Source organism: Apis florea, unplaced genomic scaffold, assembly GCF_048593485.1.
Source record: "Apis florea isolate Af1SG1 unplaced genomic scaffold, ASM4859348v1 contig_3803_pilon, whole genome shotgun sequence".
Taxonomy (NCBI): domain Eukaryota; kingdom Metazoa; phylum Arthropoda; class Insecta; order Hymenoptera; family Apidae; genus Apis; species Apis florea.
Genome location: NW_028256864.1, coordinates 1,225,158 through 1,240,506, shown reverse-complemented (window position 1 = coordinate 1,240,506; position 15,349 = coordinate 1,225,158). Strand labels below are relative to the sequence as shown.

Here is a 15,349-nt window from a genome sequence, read left to right as displayed (position 1 = left end):
TTGCTATACATATAAATTATAATATTAAATCAATTATATTTTATATTATAATATTAACTCTAAATTTAGGATTATATAAAATATTCTATCATATTTGTTTAAAATTTCATATTAAAATTTAATTTAAATTTGAATCATTAATATTGCAATTTTATTTTATGAATTAATAACATTGAAATAATAAGAGAATTCTTGAATACAAAAAAATGCATTGAATATTTCATTTTATCTATATTTTCAAAATATTCGAAAAAGCTAAAGCTAATGATAATTGTGATAACTAGTAAAGCTCCATCTATAAAATTGATTTTGGTATATTCGAATTAGTCAGAACGCGGCATAGTAAAAGTTACTTTTCAACATGGCTTCGTATCTGCGGTAAGTTAATTATTTTCAACTTTTTAACCTTTAAAAAAGAAAACTAATTTTTCTTTAATGAAATACTATGCTATGCAAATTAATTCCTGCTTAATTAATTTTACTTATACGAAATAATAAGTATTAGAATTCTCTAAGTATTTACTTTTATAATCCAATCATGATCACGCTGACGTGTCCATGATAACATGTAGTTTGAGTCGGCATGTAATATTGCTTTGCTCTGATAGATTTTTTTATGGAAGTATTCATATACTCTCTATTTAAAGTTATTAAAAAGCTTTCTTTAACATTAAAAAATAATATACAACTAATTATATAATTATAACATAAATAACAATAAGAAATAACAATGTTCTTTTTTTTCTTTTCACAATTTTTCAAAAATAAAATGTAATTAATGTTAATAAATTCATATTCTATTATAATGTATAATATACATTTCATAACAAATTTTATACTTTAATAATTTGTATTCCAGATTGGGATTATTGTTATTATTAGTTTATTCTTTTCTTCTTACTGAAGCAGTTATTAGAGATGTATTTAAAACATGTGAACAAAGTAGCTTCTGCAGGTAAGTTTTCAATATTCAATTTAATTCTATTAATTATATTAATATTACTAATATTGTGTCAATATTATTAGACGTTGTAGAAAAGTTGAACCTGGAAAGACTCCATATCAACTTTTAACAGATACATTAATTCAAAATGAATCTAGTATAACTATGGATTTATTTAACAAAGATACAAAAGTTTTTTATATATTGAAATTAACTGCATTAAAAGACAATACATTTAGACTCTATATCAATGAAAAAAATCCTTTACATCAGAGATATGAACCTGAATATGCTCTTCAAGATCAACCGCAAACATCTAAATTAATTTTAATTGAAAAAACTACAGATCATGTAATTGCAACAAGTGGAGAAAACAAAGTTATATTGTATGCTACTCCATTTAGAGTTGATTTATATTCTCAGAATATATTGGTTGTATCTGCAAATGCAAGAGGTCTTATGAGATTTGAACATCATCGTGTAAAACCTAAGTATGTTGATTATTAGTTATTTTCTCTATGTATTAATTATATTTAATTAATTTATTTTTTGGTAATTTTCAGTAGAAAACCAGATCAAGATGCTGAAAATGCTAAAAATGTTGAATTAACTGACAACAATAAAACTTCTGGTGATGGTGCAGATGATGATCCAGGTGCTTGGGAAGAAAGTTTTAAAACTCATCATGATTCAAAACCTTTTGGCCCAGAAGCAGTTGCTTTAGATTTCAGTTTTCCTGGAGCTGAGCATACATATGGCATACCAGAACATGCAGATTCATTTGCTCTAAAATCTACAAAACATGCTCATCCTTATAGATTATACAACTTAGATGTATTTGAATATGAAGTTAATGAAAGAATGTCACTTTATGGAGCAATACCTGTTCTCTATGCTCACGGTAAAGAAAGAACAACTGGTATTTTCTGGCACAATACTGCAGAAACATGGATTGATATTTTATCAAGTGCTGATAATAATGTTGTAGAAAGTATTGTAAATTTTGTATCAGGATCTACAAAAAAATCACAAGTGGATGCTCATTTTATGTCAGAATCTGGTGTAATAGATATATTCTTTATGTTAGGCCCTAAACCTCTAGATGTATTTAAACAGTACACAACATTAACAGGTACATTGCCTTTACCACAAATGTTCGCTTTAGGATATCATCAATGTCGTTGGAATTACAATGATCAAGATGATGTTATACAAATAGCAGAAAATTTTGATGTACATGATTTACCTCTAGATGTTATGTGGCTTGATATTGAATACACTGATAGTAAAAAATATTTTACTTGGGACGAACGAAGATTCTCAAATCCTATTGAAATGATACATAATTTAACTGCAAAAGGTAGAAAATTGGTTGTAATTATAGATCCGCATATTAAACGTGATCCCAGTTACTTTGTGCATAATGATGCTACAAAAATGGGTTATTATGTTAAAACAAGAGATGGAAAAGATTATGAAGGTTGGTGTTGGCCAGGATCATCTTCATATTTGGACTTTTTTGATCCAGTAGTTCGAGAATATTATATCAATCAATATAGTTTAGATAAATTTCATGGTACTACTAATGATGTATATATCTGGAATGATATGAACGAACCAAGTGTGTTTAATGGTCCTGAAGTAACTATGCCTAAAGATGTAATTCATTATGGTGGTTGGGAACATAGAAATGTTCATAATATTAATGGACTTCTTATGAGTATGGCCACATATGAAGCTTTATTTAGAAGATCAGGAGGCTCATTACGACCATTTATATTAACAAGATCTTTTTTTGCTGGTTCACAACGTTATACAGCTATATGGACTGGTGATAATACAGCTGATTGGGATCATCTACGTGTTTCTTATCCAATGTGTCTTTCTCTAGCTGTTTCTGGAATGTCATTTTGTGGAGCAGATGTTAGTGGTTTCTTTAAAAACCCAGACTCTGAATTATTTATTAGATGGAATCAAGCTGGAGCCTGGCTTCCTTTTTATCGTCAACATTCTCATATTGAAACTAAACGTCGTGAACCTTGGTTGTTCAATGAAGAAACTACTCAAATAGTAAGAGAGGCTTTCAGAATGAGATATTCATATTTGCCATTATGGTATACACTCTTTCGAGAACATGAAGTAAATGGTACTCCTGTAATGCGACCCTTATGGGCTCATTATCCAAGTGAAACTGAAACATATGCTATCGATGATGAAGTATTAATTGGAGATTCTATTCTTGTACGTCCAGTCTTTCAACCATCAATTACAGATGTTAATGTATATTTCCCTGGAGAAGGCAAAGTTACTTGGTATGATGTTGATACTATGCAACCATATCACCAACCAGGTTTAGTTAATATTCCAGTAACTCTTCATAAGATTCCGGTATTTCAAAGAGGAGGTTCTATTGTTTCACGTAAAATGAGGATACGTCGTAGCACAGTCGCAATGAAGAATGATCCTTATACTTTAATAGTTATCACAGATTCTGCTGGTAAAGCTAATGGAACATTGTATATCGATGATGAAGTTAGCTTTGAATATCGTCATGGAAAATATTTATATTTAAATCTCAATTTTGAAAAAAATACATTAACTTCAACTTTTATAGATAAATTAGCTTCATATCAAACAGAAAGTTGGTTAGAAAGAGTAGATATTGCCAATCCACCTAAAGGAGTCAAATCTGCTGTATTAAATTCACGCAGTAAGTAATTTTAATGTAATTAAATATTACAACATATAATTTTGTAATTAAAAATAAATTATTTTCGTTTTAGGTTTGACAAAAATTACCTTAGAAACTAAATACAATCCAAATAATAATGTATTAACTATACGTAAACCAGGTGTAAATATGGGAGAAGAATGGACTATTGAATTAATCCATTAGAATTAGAATTATACTCATCATGGATTTAGTCATACATTAATGCCAATTTTTTATTATTCACGTACTTTTCTCAACTATGTGTGATCAAAATGTCATTGTACACTATAACAACATAGAATTAATGTAAATGATATATCAAATAGTTTAACAAATTAATTATTATTTTTTATTAATTAAATAATAGACAATGTAAAACTATTATTCAATCTGTAAAGTTTATAATTATGCATTTTAATTTTGATAAAATATGTACAAGATTCTAAATTCTTCCGCAAAACTTTACCACATTCTATAAGTAAAAATATTATATATAAACATATGCTTATAAATATTTTACTAAAAACTTATAACAAAAATACGAAATAATATCCGATGGATTTTTTTTTCAATAAATTATTATTTATATTATAGTTCAATTTTAAAATGTTCATTATTATTAGTGCACATTATCATCTAAAAAAAATTTAATTTATTATATTATTAATTTGATTTTCCTTATACATAAATTAAACAGATATCGTATATTTATTTATAAATTAGAATTAATAAACAATAAACAATTTGATACTTTTCTTTAAGGAAATCTTTATGATATTCTCTTATTTGATAGAGCATTTGCATTTACATAAAAAACATAAATAAAATGAATATTTTTACGATTCAAAAATACTTGCAGCAAATTTTATGTATCACATATTATTAGTTTTGACTTTGATACAAACCATTATATATATATATATATATTTCTGCAGTAAACATATAAATATCATATATATAAATATCAAGTAATTTTATTATATCAGTAATATATTTCTATAGTATATTAAATGAAAAACTATTCCATTGTTATTTTATATTTTTATAACTTTTTAACAAAGCATTTATGTTTATATAATTTATATAGAAAAAAAAACTTCGACTTTCTGTCTATATCAAAAATAAAAGTAATAAATATATTTTCGAATAAATATTTAAATATGTAATACATAAAATCTAATATTTTATAATTTTTACATCTCATATAATGCAATATTATTTGTTTTTTTATTTTAATTAGAATCATTACGATATCATATCCGATAATTAAAAGAGCTATAAATATGGAAGTATAAAAAAATTTCTTGATTTCATTAAAAAAATGTTTTATTAGATTAAATACGTTCTGTAGGTGCTTGTTTATGAGCTAAATATAAAAACACTATTGATGATAATGCGGATACTAAAAATATGACGTCAAACCATCTATGATAAAAATTAAATTGCAATTCTCCTAAAACTTGAGTTATTATAATTCGATATTCTGCAGGCATGTTCATTCGCATTAGAAGTACAGATGATACAAAATACATGCCCTATAAAAATAAATATAATTATATAAAAAAATTAATAAAATGAATAATACTTTTATCAAAACATTGTAATTTCTTACCATTATTTGAGCAAGTATAAGTACAATAATATTCGAAGATTTGCTACTTGATATAGCATAAAAAAACTGAAATAATGTAAATAAATATTTAGTATTCAACAAATATTTATAAATTATAGACAAAAAAGAAAACTTGTATCAAATATACCTTTGTAAGTGTTAATAATAAACCGCGAATTGATGTTAATACAATACAACCAATGAGATAAAAAGAAATATGTTGAGACCAAAATGTAACATCAATATCAAAACCAATCCAGTGTACTGCAATTTCAATTGCTCTAGTTACGGGATCCTTCTTTCCCACGCGATCGAAAACAATATTAATTGTTGACTAAAAAAATAGATATTTTTAATTTATTTTTTAAAATTTTTAGAAATGATTTCTTTATCTAATACTTACGATGAATATTTTCCAAGTACAATACACAGAAAAAAAATATCCTAAAACATTAAAATATTTTCCTTGCCAAGTAGCAGCCCATTCTAAACGTTCTCTTGCATTTTGAATATCATGTGCTTCTAAAAATAATTGACGAGATAATTCTTCTAATGCTATTACTTCAATTTGTAATTGTTTAATACCTATAATTTTCATGAGATTTCATAAAATTGATGTACGTATAATATTATTTTTATTTTAATCAAAGAACGTAATACATACTTTCTTGATTACTTTTATTACCACTTAAAGGACCAAACATCCCCCAAAGTCGAGACCGAACTTCAGTTTGTCCTACAACTTCTCCTTTTTTAGCTAATGCTATTCTTTTCTTTTTAGCAACAATCATATCCATTGTTTGTAACAATCGTTTCTCTATAGCCTGTACATCAGCATATGTTACAGGTCGCATAAAATAAGCCATTGAGGTATATGGATAATTTACAGCACCAAATCCTGATAATAGTGCCATAACAGTGACACCAATAACTCCTATTCTACTAACACCTTGTTCAATGGATAATAGACCTTTTTTTGGACTTAAAATTGGAAAAGGATCTCCCACTTTCCAAAATAAGTAAAGATAAAAAAGATATACAATGACTGTTAATGGTCTTATTAATTTCAATCTCACTGTAAGAAAAAATAATTAATATATTATTTATTACATATTGAATATAAATATTTCTATAAAATATACATACCAAATCTAATATTGCTAATAATAAAATATGCTATGTAAAATGGAATTAAAACTATCACCATAAATAAAAGCATGTAAAGACCAACATTCCAATGAAAATATCTAGAACTAAATATATATTATATTATTAATGTTCAATTAAAAAAAAATCATTTGCTTACCTAGAATCAAGAACTCCAATTATTTCAAAAATAATTAATTCAAACATGGTACAAGATAATGAAAATGTAGTAGAAAAAATTAGTTGTACTAATCTATGATGGACTTCATAGTCTCGAAATAATTTTTTTACAAAAAATACCCATCCTCCTAAGAAGAAAATAATCTGCAATATAAAATGCAAGTTAAGAAAGTAAAAATATAATTTCACTATACACAATCTGGCTACGTATGATTAATAAATGAATAAATTTATTAATTTGAAATATGAATCATACTTTTAAATTACTAAAAATTGTAAAAATTATTAATATTAATACAAACTATATAAATCATATATAATTGAGTATTATAAAAGATAAAATAATATATCACATTGCAAAATGTTAATAAATTTACAATGAAATTTCTCTGTATTTTCAATAATTAAATATAGCTCAATGTTAAAAATTTAGTAATTTTATTTATTAAATTTTATCTACTTAAATTAATAATTTTATTTATTTAAATTAAATAAATTAAACATTAAATAAAATTATAAAAATATAAAAAAAATATTTTCAAATTTTTATTATTAATAAAAATAATTTCATTATATAACATAAATATTACAATTACAACTTTCTATTAAAGAAAATTATCAATCATAACCTAATTGTGTAACATCTACGAATACCGGCAATAACCTATTTTTATTAGTGGAAATAAATTTCCACCTGTGTGATAAGAATCACGAATGTATCTTCCAAAAAACCCATGTTTTAATAATGTCACATAAACTTCGCATTGCGAAGTATAAAGTTGATTTTGTTATTTCGTAGAATACACAAAACAAATTCTTATTATAGTAAACACAGTGTTCATTACTGATGAATACAAATATTATAGAACTCTCCCCACTCTGGTTTCATTAATCCTTATGAATGAATAAATTTTTATTCTTTTCTTGATAATGTTATCAAGATATATCATATTTTCTAAAAATTATTTGGGAAAATTAAGTTAAGAATTAATATGATAAATGATAACATAGTCTAAATAATATAAAATTCTTGTATTTTTAGATATTTAAATTTAATTTCATAATTTATATACACATTTATATACATTTTACTTTATTTTCATAGTATTATGAGAAATGAATACATTATATTTAGAAAATAAAAAAAATTAAAAATAAATTCGATAATAATTAGGAGAAAATAAAAATCTATAAAAATATTTTCTTAATATGATACATTTAATTTTATTTTTTCGTATTATTAAAATACAATTTAAAAATGTATATTTAATATATTTCCACATAGTATATATATATATTATAATAATTCCTTTAATTTCTGTTTTTCAGCTTGCATCTATAGCTTCTTCTTGAAGTATATTATTGCTCATAGGCTAATAAAAGATATATTTAATAAATAAAATATTTTATTAAATTTAAGTTTAAAATTTATATAATCGAACTTACTTCGTTTTCTATATCTTCAATATCCTTGAGTGTTTCTCTATATTTTTTAAGAAGTCGTCCATGTGGAGATGTTTTAATAAGTTTTTTACAATATTGAAAATCCTTTTTTGCAGGAGTTAAACCTATTTAATTTAAATAAAATAAATAAATTTTATCTCCATATATTTTATACATGAAATTTACATAAAAATAATGAAATAATAATCAACAATTTATCATACCTGTCGGAATATCACGATATAAATCTTCTGTAAAAAATTTATCAACTTGATCAAGTATTTTTTGTATTTCTACAATAATTTTACTGTTTATATTTGCTGCATTAATATTTTCATTTTCAAGTTTTTGACTCATTTCTCTAGATACATTCATAAATGCTATTTTACAATCATTTAGACATCTTTCATATTCATTTCCAGTAATGTAAATTTTCATGTATACATCCTAAAAATCGTAATATTAAAATTAGAATTAAATTAAATTTAAATATTTTTACATGCAAACTTACATTAATTGCAGATAAAATAAGACTTTTATCTTCTTCCATCTTTTTTTGTATTTTCCCGATATTATGTTCCACGCAATTTTTATAATTCATTAATGTATCACAATTCTTATTTAAATCCATTTGAAATTTGTTTATTAATATTATACCTTGTTCAATAGCATTTTTGGCTATTAATTGGGACTATTTAAAAAAATAAATATCAAATTATATAATAGACAATAAATAATTCTTAATTTGTTAATAATTTGCCTAAAAAACTTAATATCTTTTACCTTATCCGTTCCTTCGAAAACTACTTTTTTTACTATTTGTAGATCATTGCAAAGTTTTTCTTGTAAACTTTTTCGTTTTTCAATGTTCATTTTGCATATATCTAAAGCTTGATTATTTATAAGCTCACAAGTTTCATCAATGTTACTTAATATATTACATGTTGCAAAATGATTTTCTTCTTCTTCTTTCTGTACTTCATTGAAACAACATTGCAAATTGTCCATCATCTACAAATAGAAAAATGATATGTTAGAAATATAATAATATTTTAATTTTATAAAGTTACATATAGATTAGAAGAAAAAAGCGATATTCGACAAATACAATCATTTATCTTTTCAATATAATCATTCAAAATCAGCCGATTTAAATCAGAAAATTATAATTAACATATATTTTTTATTTATTATATATATTTCTAATATTATATTATTCGTCATCATTAAATCATTAAGATTAACATAAATCGACTGATGCAATCGAAATATAATGTTTTTATGTTTTTAGTAATTACATTGTTTTACATATTAAAGCAAATTTTATACCTTTATAAAATTTGTTCGTTTCTCTGAAATATCGTTTTGATTTTGTCGAATATTTTTAATATGTTCTTTAATTTCTAGTATTTTTTTATTTAAACAATCCTGCTTTTCAATGGAATGTTTAGAAATCGATATTACTGTTTCCTTTGTAAATTCTTTCAAATTATCGATATTTTGAGAAACATCGTTATTCAAAACTTGTAAGTCTTCAGCTATTTTATTTTCTATTAATTGTTGAAGTTTTTGTGCAATATAGAAGGAAATATTATTTAACATACAAGTTTTTTTATCTGTCACGTCTGCAATATTTTTACTTTCATTTTCAAACCATTGTTGGTATTTTAAATACTAAAAAGAAAAAACAAAAATATTAAAATAATTATAATGAAATCTGATTATAATAATCATGAGAATTGATGAAATATTAAACTTGCATACAGAATTATTTATATTTTTTATTAATTCATGGATTATATTTTGCCTAAAATTAACAAGATCTTGGGATATAATCTGAATTGATTGATCAATGTCTCCACTAATTAAAATACTTTGTTCATCTGAAAAAATAATATAATAAATATTTACATTTATATTTATACTTAAAATCCAATATTTCTATCTAATGCTAATAAATAATTACCAATATGATTTTTTATAGATACACAGAATTGTGTTAAATTTTCAATATGTGTTGTAATATCAATTTCTATATTTTTAATTTGTTCTTTAGTATTGTTTTTAAATTGATAACCAAGATATTTATTTTGTTGTCCTATTTGCCTATAAACAAAATATTAATTTTTATTTTACAAATATAATATTAAATTCTAGATTCCATTTTAGAGAAGTGACTCACATTTTACGAAAAATTTTGTCATGAAGTTTATTCACATCTGAGGTGACAATATCAGCAACATCTAAAACTGTTTGTACTTGTGATAAAAGAATATTTTCAGTATATGCATGTTTTTCAACAAGATGTTTTTGTTCCTCTTTTTCTCGTTCTAATATCGCTAAACGTGACGATGTTGACATTAAAGTGTTAACTGTGCTTTCCAATTTATTTTTTACATTTAATAATTCATATGCTTGTTCAGAATTTCTTGATTTTAGTTCTATAAATATTTGCTAAAACAATAATTATTTTTTTTATTATAGAACACAATAAGAATTATTAAATTTTAATTAATAATTACCTCTTTAGAATTCATGCATTCTTCGAGAGCTTTAATATGATTTAATTTTTCCTCTATTTCTTTACTTTGAAATTCTATCAAAGATTGCATTTCATTATAACTATCTGGAGTTAAATAAATACCATTTCGTTCACGACATGCTATTAAATCTTTCTTTAATCTTTCAATTTCTTCAATATATTCTTGAAGTAATGCTTTCTTAGAAAATTTTTGATTAATTTCAGGTCGATTCGTAATATTTCTTGCGCGATGTGCATAATCTAATGTCGACAATGTTTCTTCAAGATTAATACTAGCAGGAGATATTGTAGCAATTATTGAAGTTCTTGTACGCCCACCTAATGATTCTTGGAGTAATCGTGTTAATTTAGATTCCCTATATATAAAAAATAAATGAAAAATTTGAAAATATTTTACAAACTTAATTTTAAACTTTTATATCAATTTTACCGATAAGGAACATGTGGAGTTTTTTCTGCAAGTGCTGTTATAACTCGACCTAAAGTTAATAGCGACTGATTAATATTGCCTGCTTCTCGTGCTCTTCGATCAACAGCACCAGATCTTCCAACATTTTCACTACCAGCTAGATCAACTAAATTTAGTTTTCCTGTTTTTAATAATTCTTCTCCATCAATAGTATTTTCCTTTATATGAACAGTGATAGAAAATATTGTGTGGGAACGACTAAAATAATAATAATATTTATTAAATTCCAAAATGTTAAAGATGCACAAATAATTATTTAGAATATAAGTAATTTAAAATATAAATAATATTATTTAGAATAGGAATCATTTCACAAATTGCAAAATTGTAACATTTCAATGTAACAAAAATATATTGTCATAGTCTATATGATTCTGAATAACTTTTTCCTATAAATAAAATCATAATTTTCGAGATATAAACAGAAATATTAATTCTAATATTAATCATAATCATATTTCTAAAGTTTCAGATAATATAACAAATTTCAAAACAATATAATAAATCAATTTTTGAAGCTGGATTTCAATGTAAAAAAGAAAATTCGTATATAAATAGGATAGAAAAATAAATCAAAATGAATTGGATTAGATTTTTTTAAAGAATTCCACCAAACCTCTGTAACAAATATCAAATTAACTTCAATTTTTTTGATATATTTAATAAATTTCATATATTTTTTTTTATTTATTATCAAGTCCAAATTTAATTTAAGTATAATTTAAGTATAACCAGCATTATTTTATTACGAACTAAAAATATTTTTATAAATAGTTAAAAACTAAAACTTAATGATTACATTATAAAAAAAAATTATTTAGAATGTTGATTCTAACATATTACAAGATTATTAAAATTAATGAAAACTATTAAAATTAATAATTCCTATTCTAAATAATTACCAATATTAACCTTGAATGTGCATTCATTAAAGTAGCTGCAGTCTGTCGTTTTTCTGATCCCTTCTGAAGAATGTTGAATACTTCATTTTTATTATGTATTGTCATTTCTTCTAAGCCATGTACTATTACTGCACCCTTTTTAGTTGGATCTTCATATATCCTTTTAAATCATTATAATTTTAATAAATCAAAATATTACATAAATAAATAAATTATAAGTTAATTACCTTATTTTAGCAGCATCATCACTGGAAGATAATAAATCAAATATTTCTTCATTATATAATTCTAAGAAACTAGCTCTCACTGAATATTCTTGTACTTCTAATACTCGTAGTTCATCAAATAAATGACTTAAAGATCGTGGTATAATTCCAGCGGTAGTATCCTATAAGTTTTACAGATATATACATATATATATATGTGTGTGTGTATATATATGTATATATATATGCATACATTACAATATATAATATATTCTTTTATGTTGTTTATTTCAAGATTATTATTGGTAGAAAGAAAATGTTAAACCAACTGTTTGCCAATGTAATGATGGATCATTATCAGTTCCTTCCATAGTAAAAGTCTTTCCAGTACCGGTTTGCCCATAGGCAAACACTGTGCAATTATATCCAGCCAAAACTTCCTCCAGCAAAGGGCTAACAACTGCATTATATACTTGGATCTAAAAATTTCTTACTATTAAACTATTCTGAAATATTGTTTTATTGAAATATATACCTGCTTCGCATTAGGTCCAAATACTTTATCAAAAGTGAATTTTTTTGTAAATTTATCGTGAGGTCTTTCACGAATAACCACTTCTTTATTAGATTGTACATCAACAACTGTTATTGATTTTCCAATTTTTTCAATATTATTCGTTGGTCTGTTATAAAATAAGACAATATAAATATAATATTATATTTTTTAAAATAAAATTTTATAAATTATTTCATATATTAAATTGCATTTACCTGACACGAACAAAAACTTGTATGTGTTGTTTTTTTTCTTTTTTCATATTACGTGTATCATTCATTTTTGTAAAATAAATTTTTTTTAACGCTTTTAATTGCTTTAGTTGTTTTTATTTGATTATTTGATTCTTTTTTTATATAATAAGTCACTATCTTTCACATTGTATATAAACGCTTCGTCAGAAAATTAACCGTTGGACGATTTGAAATTTATATTTCACATAAGTCCCAATAGAGGTCTCTTATTTCGAACTTTATACAAAACTCTTCATTTTACACATTGTACAATATTATACATATGCATAAAGGCACACGTATTTAGTTTAAGATAAAATAAGCATTAATGCATAGTTAGAAAAAATGATATAATAACGTACAAATTACAATATTAGATGATGATTGATTTCGTTGCACTTAGGATCGTACAAAACAAAGTTTGAATTTTTTAACTTATATTTTTGTTTCTATATTTATATTCTATATTTATTTTTAAATACATAATTTTTAACATCTGATTAATTTTACGATTTCTCTATATTTTTTCATTGAATATATATATTATATTAAAAGCACATTTAAATACTTCAATTATACAAAAATCCACGTAAATTAATTTATTATATATGTATATATGATATAATTGAAATAATATATATAATATTGAAATATTAAATATACAATATTGAACATAGAGAGTATTGCTATTTTAATAGAATTGAAAAAAGAATATGATCAATAAACTGAGTCATATGAAGATATAATGACATGATAATGTAAAATGAAAATTATATAAAGTCATTTTCTCAAAAAGGAATTTTTATAGCAATTGTGTTTATATTATAAATTATAGGAAATTTTATATAATAACTAATAAAAATTATTTTATATAATAATTTTATATAGATAAACTGCCATCTCTTCAGTTTTAGTCCAGTTTTTTAATATAAACAGTAAAAAATATTTTTAAGTCATAATAAATAATAAATTTTTCATAATAAATAATAAATAATATTTCAGCTCATCATCATTTTAAAAAAGTAACTTTATTTTTATTATCTTTTTTTTTTATAATAAATTGTTTCTCTTTGTATAAATTTAATCTTGCAATATCAGCATCAAATTGAATTTATTTTTAATATAGTAACCTTAAATAGATCATAAATTTCATTAAGAATGCCTTCTAATTATTATCGAAGATAAAATGTTGATGAAATGATACAAAATATTTCCATCTTCAATAACTAAAAGATAAACAATTGATGAAAATTTTCAAATGGAATTGAGTTTGATTTATTATAGATTGGAGCTAAAGAAAAAAAATTTAAAATTATAGCAGACTTCAAAAAAAAACAATTTTTCATAAATAGAATATTTTTATACTTTGAGCAATTAATATTTCACAAATTAATTTACAATAATTAATATAATTTACAATAATAAGTATAAATCGTTTATAATAATCATTTTTGTTTAATTTAATTTTGATTTTCGCATATTTCGTTTAGCAGAATAGTTCAAAAACGATGTATTTATATACTATACCTACTATATATACTAACATAGAACACTTTCTTTCTTGAAGGATGGAAATTAGAAATATGAGCTGATAATTAGACAAATGAACTCATTATCAATTATCAAATTATTTCCAATGACTTTGTTTGTTGATTATTTTCATTATTTATTATATATTATATATTATATTTAAACGAAAAGATTGTATCCTTTTTTTTTTTTTACTTTATTATTAAATTCCTATTTCTACTTTATTATTAATGAAAAACAATAATAGATCTTTGCATTATATCGGACTTAATATATCATTTGGATTTATATATTATTTAGACTTTATATGAAAACGGCAATTTACTAGTAATTGATTTTACCAAAAAAAATTTACAAAATATTTTAAAAAACGAAAATTTGCAAAGAAAAAAGCTGAAATTTCAGGAATCATTGGTTAAATATTAGTAAATTGATTTCCAAGACATCCTAAATATCATTACAAATATATCTATAATATATTCAAACTTTTTTTTATTTTTTTTTTATTCATTTATTCATACTTGTAATTTTTTTTATTCATATTTGTAATTTTCTATCTTATTCAGTCAAAAATTAGTTAATATTTAAAGAACTTTCAATTTCAAACTTTTTTAAAACAAAATTTCAAATGAAAAAATTATATTTTTTTTTCAAATAATTTTTATATGAATTACTTTGTTTTATCTCATCTTCTATTTCAAAATACTATATAATATTAGATGTATAAATAAATAATTCAATTTTTTTTAAATGTTAAAGAATTAATAAAATGAAATGATTTTCTCATCTTTTTATGATTATACATTATTGATATCTTGTTATTGAAAATTTTGTTTAATAATGACTTTAAGAAGAAAATTCCTTTAATGACTTT

The 15,349-nt window shown here is 22.8% G+C and overlaps 3 protein-coding genes across 10 annotated transcripts; 1 reads left to right on the top strand and 2 right to left on the bottom strand.

The window, feature by feature from the left end:
- Positions 1 to 316: 316 nt before the first annotated feature.
- GCS2alpha (glucosidase 2 subunit alpha) lies at positions 317 to 5,252 on the top strand. Of its 4 annotated transcripts, none has more exons than XM_012492770.3 (5): positions 317 to 378; positions 860 to 955; positions 1,027 to 1,434; positions 1,510 to 3,653; positions 3,727 to 5,252. In XM_012492770.3, the coding sequence occupies exons 1-5, from the start codon at positions 362 to 364 to the stop codon at positions 3,837 to 3,839; spliced, it is 2,778 nt and encodes a 925-aa protein (XP_012348224.2). In that variant the 5' UTR covers positions 317 to 361; the 3' UTR covers positions 3,840 to 5,252. The 4 variants fall into 4 exon arrangements, with proteins under 4 accessions (XP_012348224.2, XP_086773075.1, XP_012348223.2 ...); XM_086916949.1 differs by having other exon boundaries at positions 1,507 to 3,653; XM_012492769.2 differs by lacking the exon at positions 317 to 378 and adding an exon at positions 646 to 771.
- GPHR (golgi pH regulator) lies at positions 4,965 to 7,617 on the bottom strand. Of its 4 annotated transcripts, none has more exons than XM_003697909.4 (8): positions 7,289 to 7,617; positions 6,575 to 6,738; positions 6,415 to 6,521; positions 5,933 to 6,343; positions 5,672 to 5,853; positions 5,417 to 5,602; positions 5,269 to 5,334; positions 4,965 to 5,191 (listed from the first exon to the last, which is right to left on the bottom strand). In XM_003697909.4, exons 1-8 carry the CDS (start codon positions 7,328 to 7,330, stop codon positions 4,991 to 4,993), a joined length of 1,359 nt encoding a protein of 452 aa, XP_003697957.1. In that variant the 5' UTR covers positions 7,331 to 7,617; the 3' UTR covers positions 4,965 to 4,990. The 4 variants fall into 4 exon arrangements, with proteins under 4 accessions (XP_003697957.1, XP_012348225.1, XP_012348226.1 ...); XM_012492771.3 differs by having other exon boundaries at positions 7,224 to 7,491; XM_012492772.3 differs by having other exon boundaries at positions 7,259 to 7,483.
- A 176-nt stretch (positions 7,618 to 7,793) lies between these two features.
- Positions 7,794 to 13,116, bottom strand: LOC100867104 (kinesin-like protein Klp61F). Of its 2 annotated transcripts, none has more exons than XM_003697910.4 (16): positions 12,928 to 13,116; positions 12,692 to 12,839; positions 12,486 to 12,635; positions 12,178 to 12,338; positions 11,961 to 12,110; positions 11,010 to 11,246; positions 10,560 to 10,935; positions 10,220 to 10,491; positions 10,004 to 10,143; positions 9,802 to 9,920; positions 9,367 to 9,711; positions 8,821 to 9,048; positions 8,549 to 8,728; positions 8,262 to 8,484; positions 8,041 to 8,162; positions 7,794 to 7,967 (listed from the first exon to the last, which is right to left on the bottom strand). In XM_003697910.4, exons 1-16 carry the CDS (start codon positions 12,990 to 12,992, stop codon positions 7,920 to 7,922), a joined length of 2,964 nt encoding a protein of 987 aa, XP_003697958.2. In that variant the 5' UTR covers positions 12,993 to 13,116; the 3' UTR covers positions 7,794 to 7,919. The 2 variants fall into 2 exon arrangements, with proteins under 2 accessions (XP_003697958.2, XP_031775335.1); XM_031919475.2 differs by having other exon boundaries at positions 12,410 to 12,635; positions 12,928 to 12,977.
- Between the last annotated feature and the right edge of the window lie 2,233 nt (positions 13,117 to 15,349).

What these genes read in the sequence shown, in the direction of transcription:
- GPHR (XM_003697909.4), bottom strand. Translation starts at nt 7,330, where the DNA reads ATGGGTTTTTTGGAAGATACATTCGTGATTCTTATCACACAG. An exon ending in TCGTGATTCTTATCACACAG is followed by an intron (nt 6,739 to 7,288) that starts GTGGAAATTTAT and finishes TTTATATTGCAG; the next exon opens with ATTATTTTCTTCTTAGGAGG. An exon ending in TAATAAAAGTAATCAAGAAA is followed by an intron (nt 5,854 to 5,932) that starts GTATGTATTACG and finishes TGAAAATTATAG; the next exon opens with GTATTAAACAATTACAAATT.
- LOC100867104 (XM_003697910.4), bottom strand. Translation starts at nt 12,992, where the DNA reads ATGAATGATACACGTAATATGAAAAAAGAAAAAAAACAACACATACAA. An exon ending in GATGATGCTGCTAAAATAAG is followed by an intron (nt 12,111 to 12,177) that starts GTAATTAACTTA and finishes ATGATTTAAAAG; the next exon opens with GATATATGAAGATCCAACTA. An exon ending in AACGAACAAATTTTATAAAG is followed by an intron (nt 9,049 to 9,366) that starts GTATAAAATTTG and finishes TTCTATTTGTAG; the next exon opens with ATGATGGACAATTTGCAATG.
- GCS2alpha (XM_086916948.1), top strand. Translation starts at nt 731, where the DNA reads ATGTTCTTTTTTTTCTTTTCACAATTTTTCAAAAATAAAAT. An exon ending in GAACAAAGTAGCTTCTGCAG is followed by an intron (nt 956 to 1,026) that starts GTAAGTTTTCAA and finishes CAATATTATTAG; the next exon opens with ACGTTGTAGAAAAGTTGAAC. An exon ending in TGCTGTATTAAATTCACGCA is followed by an intron (nt 3,654 to 3,726) that starts GTAAGTAATTTT and finishes TTTTCGTTTTAG; the next exon opens with GTTTGACAAAAATTACCTTA.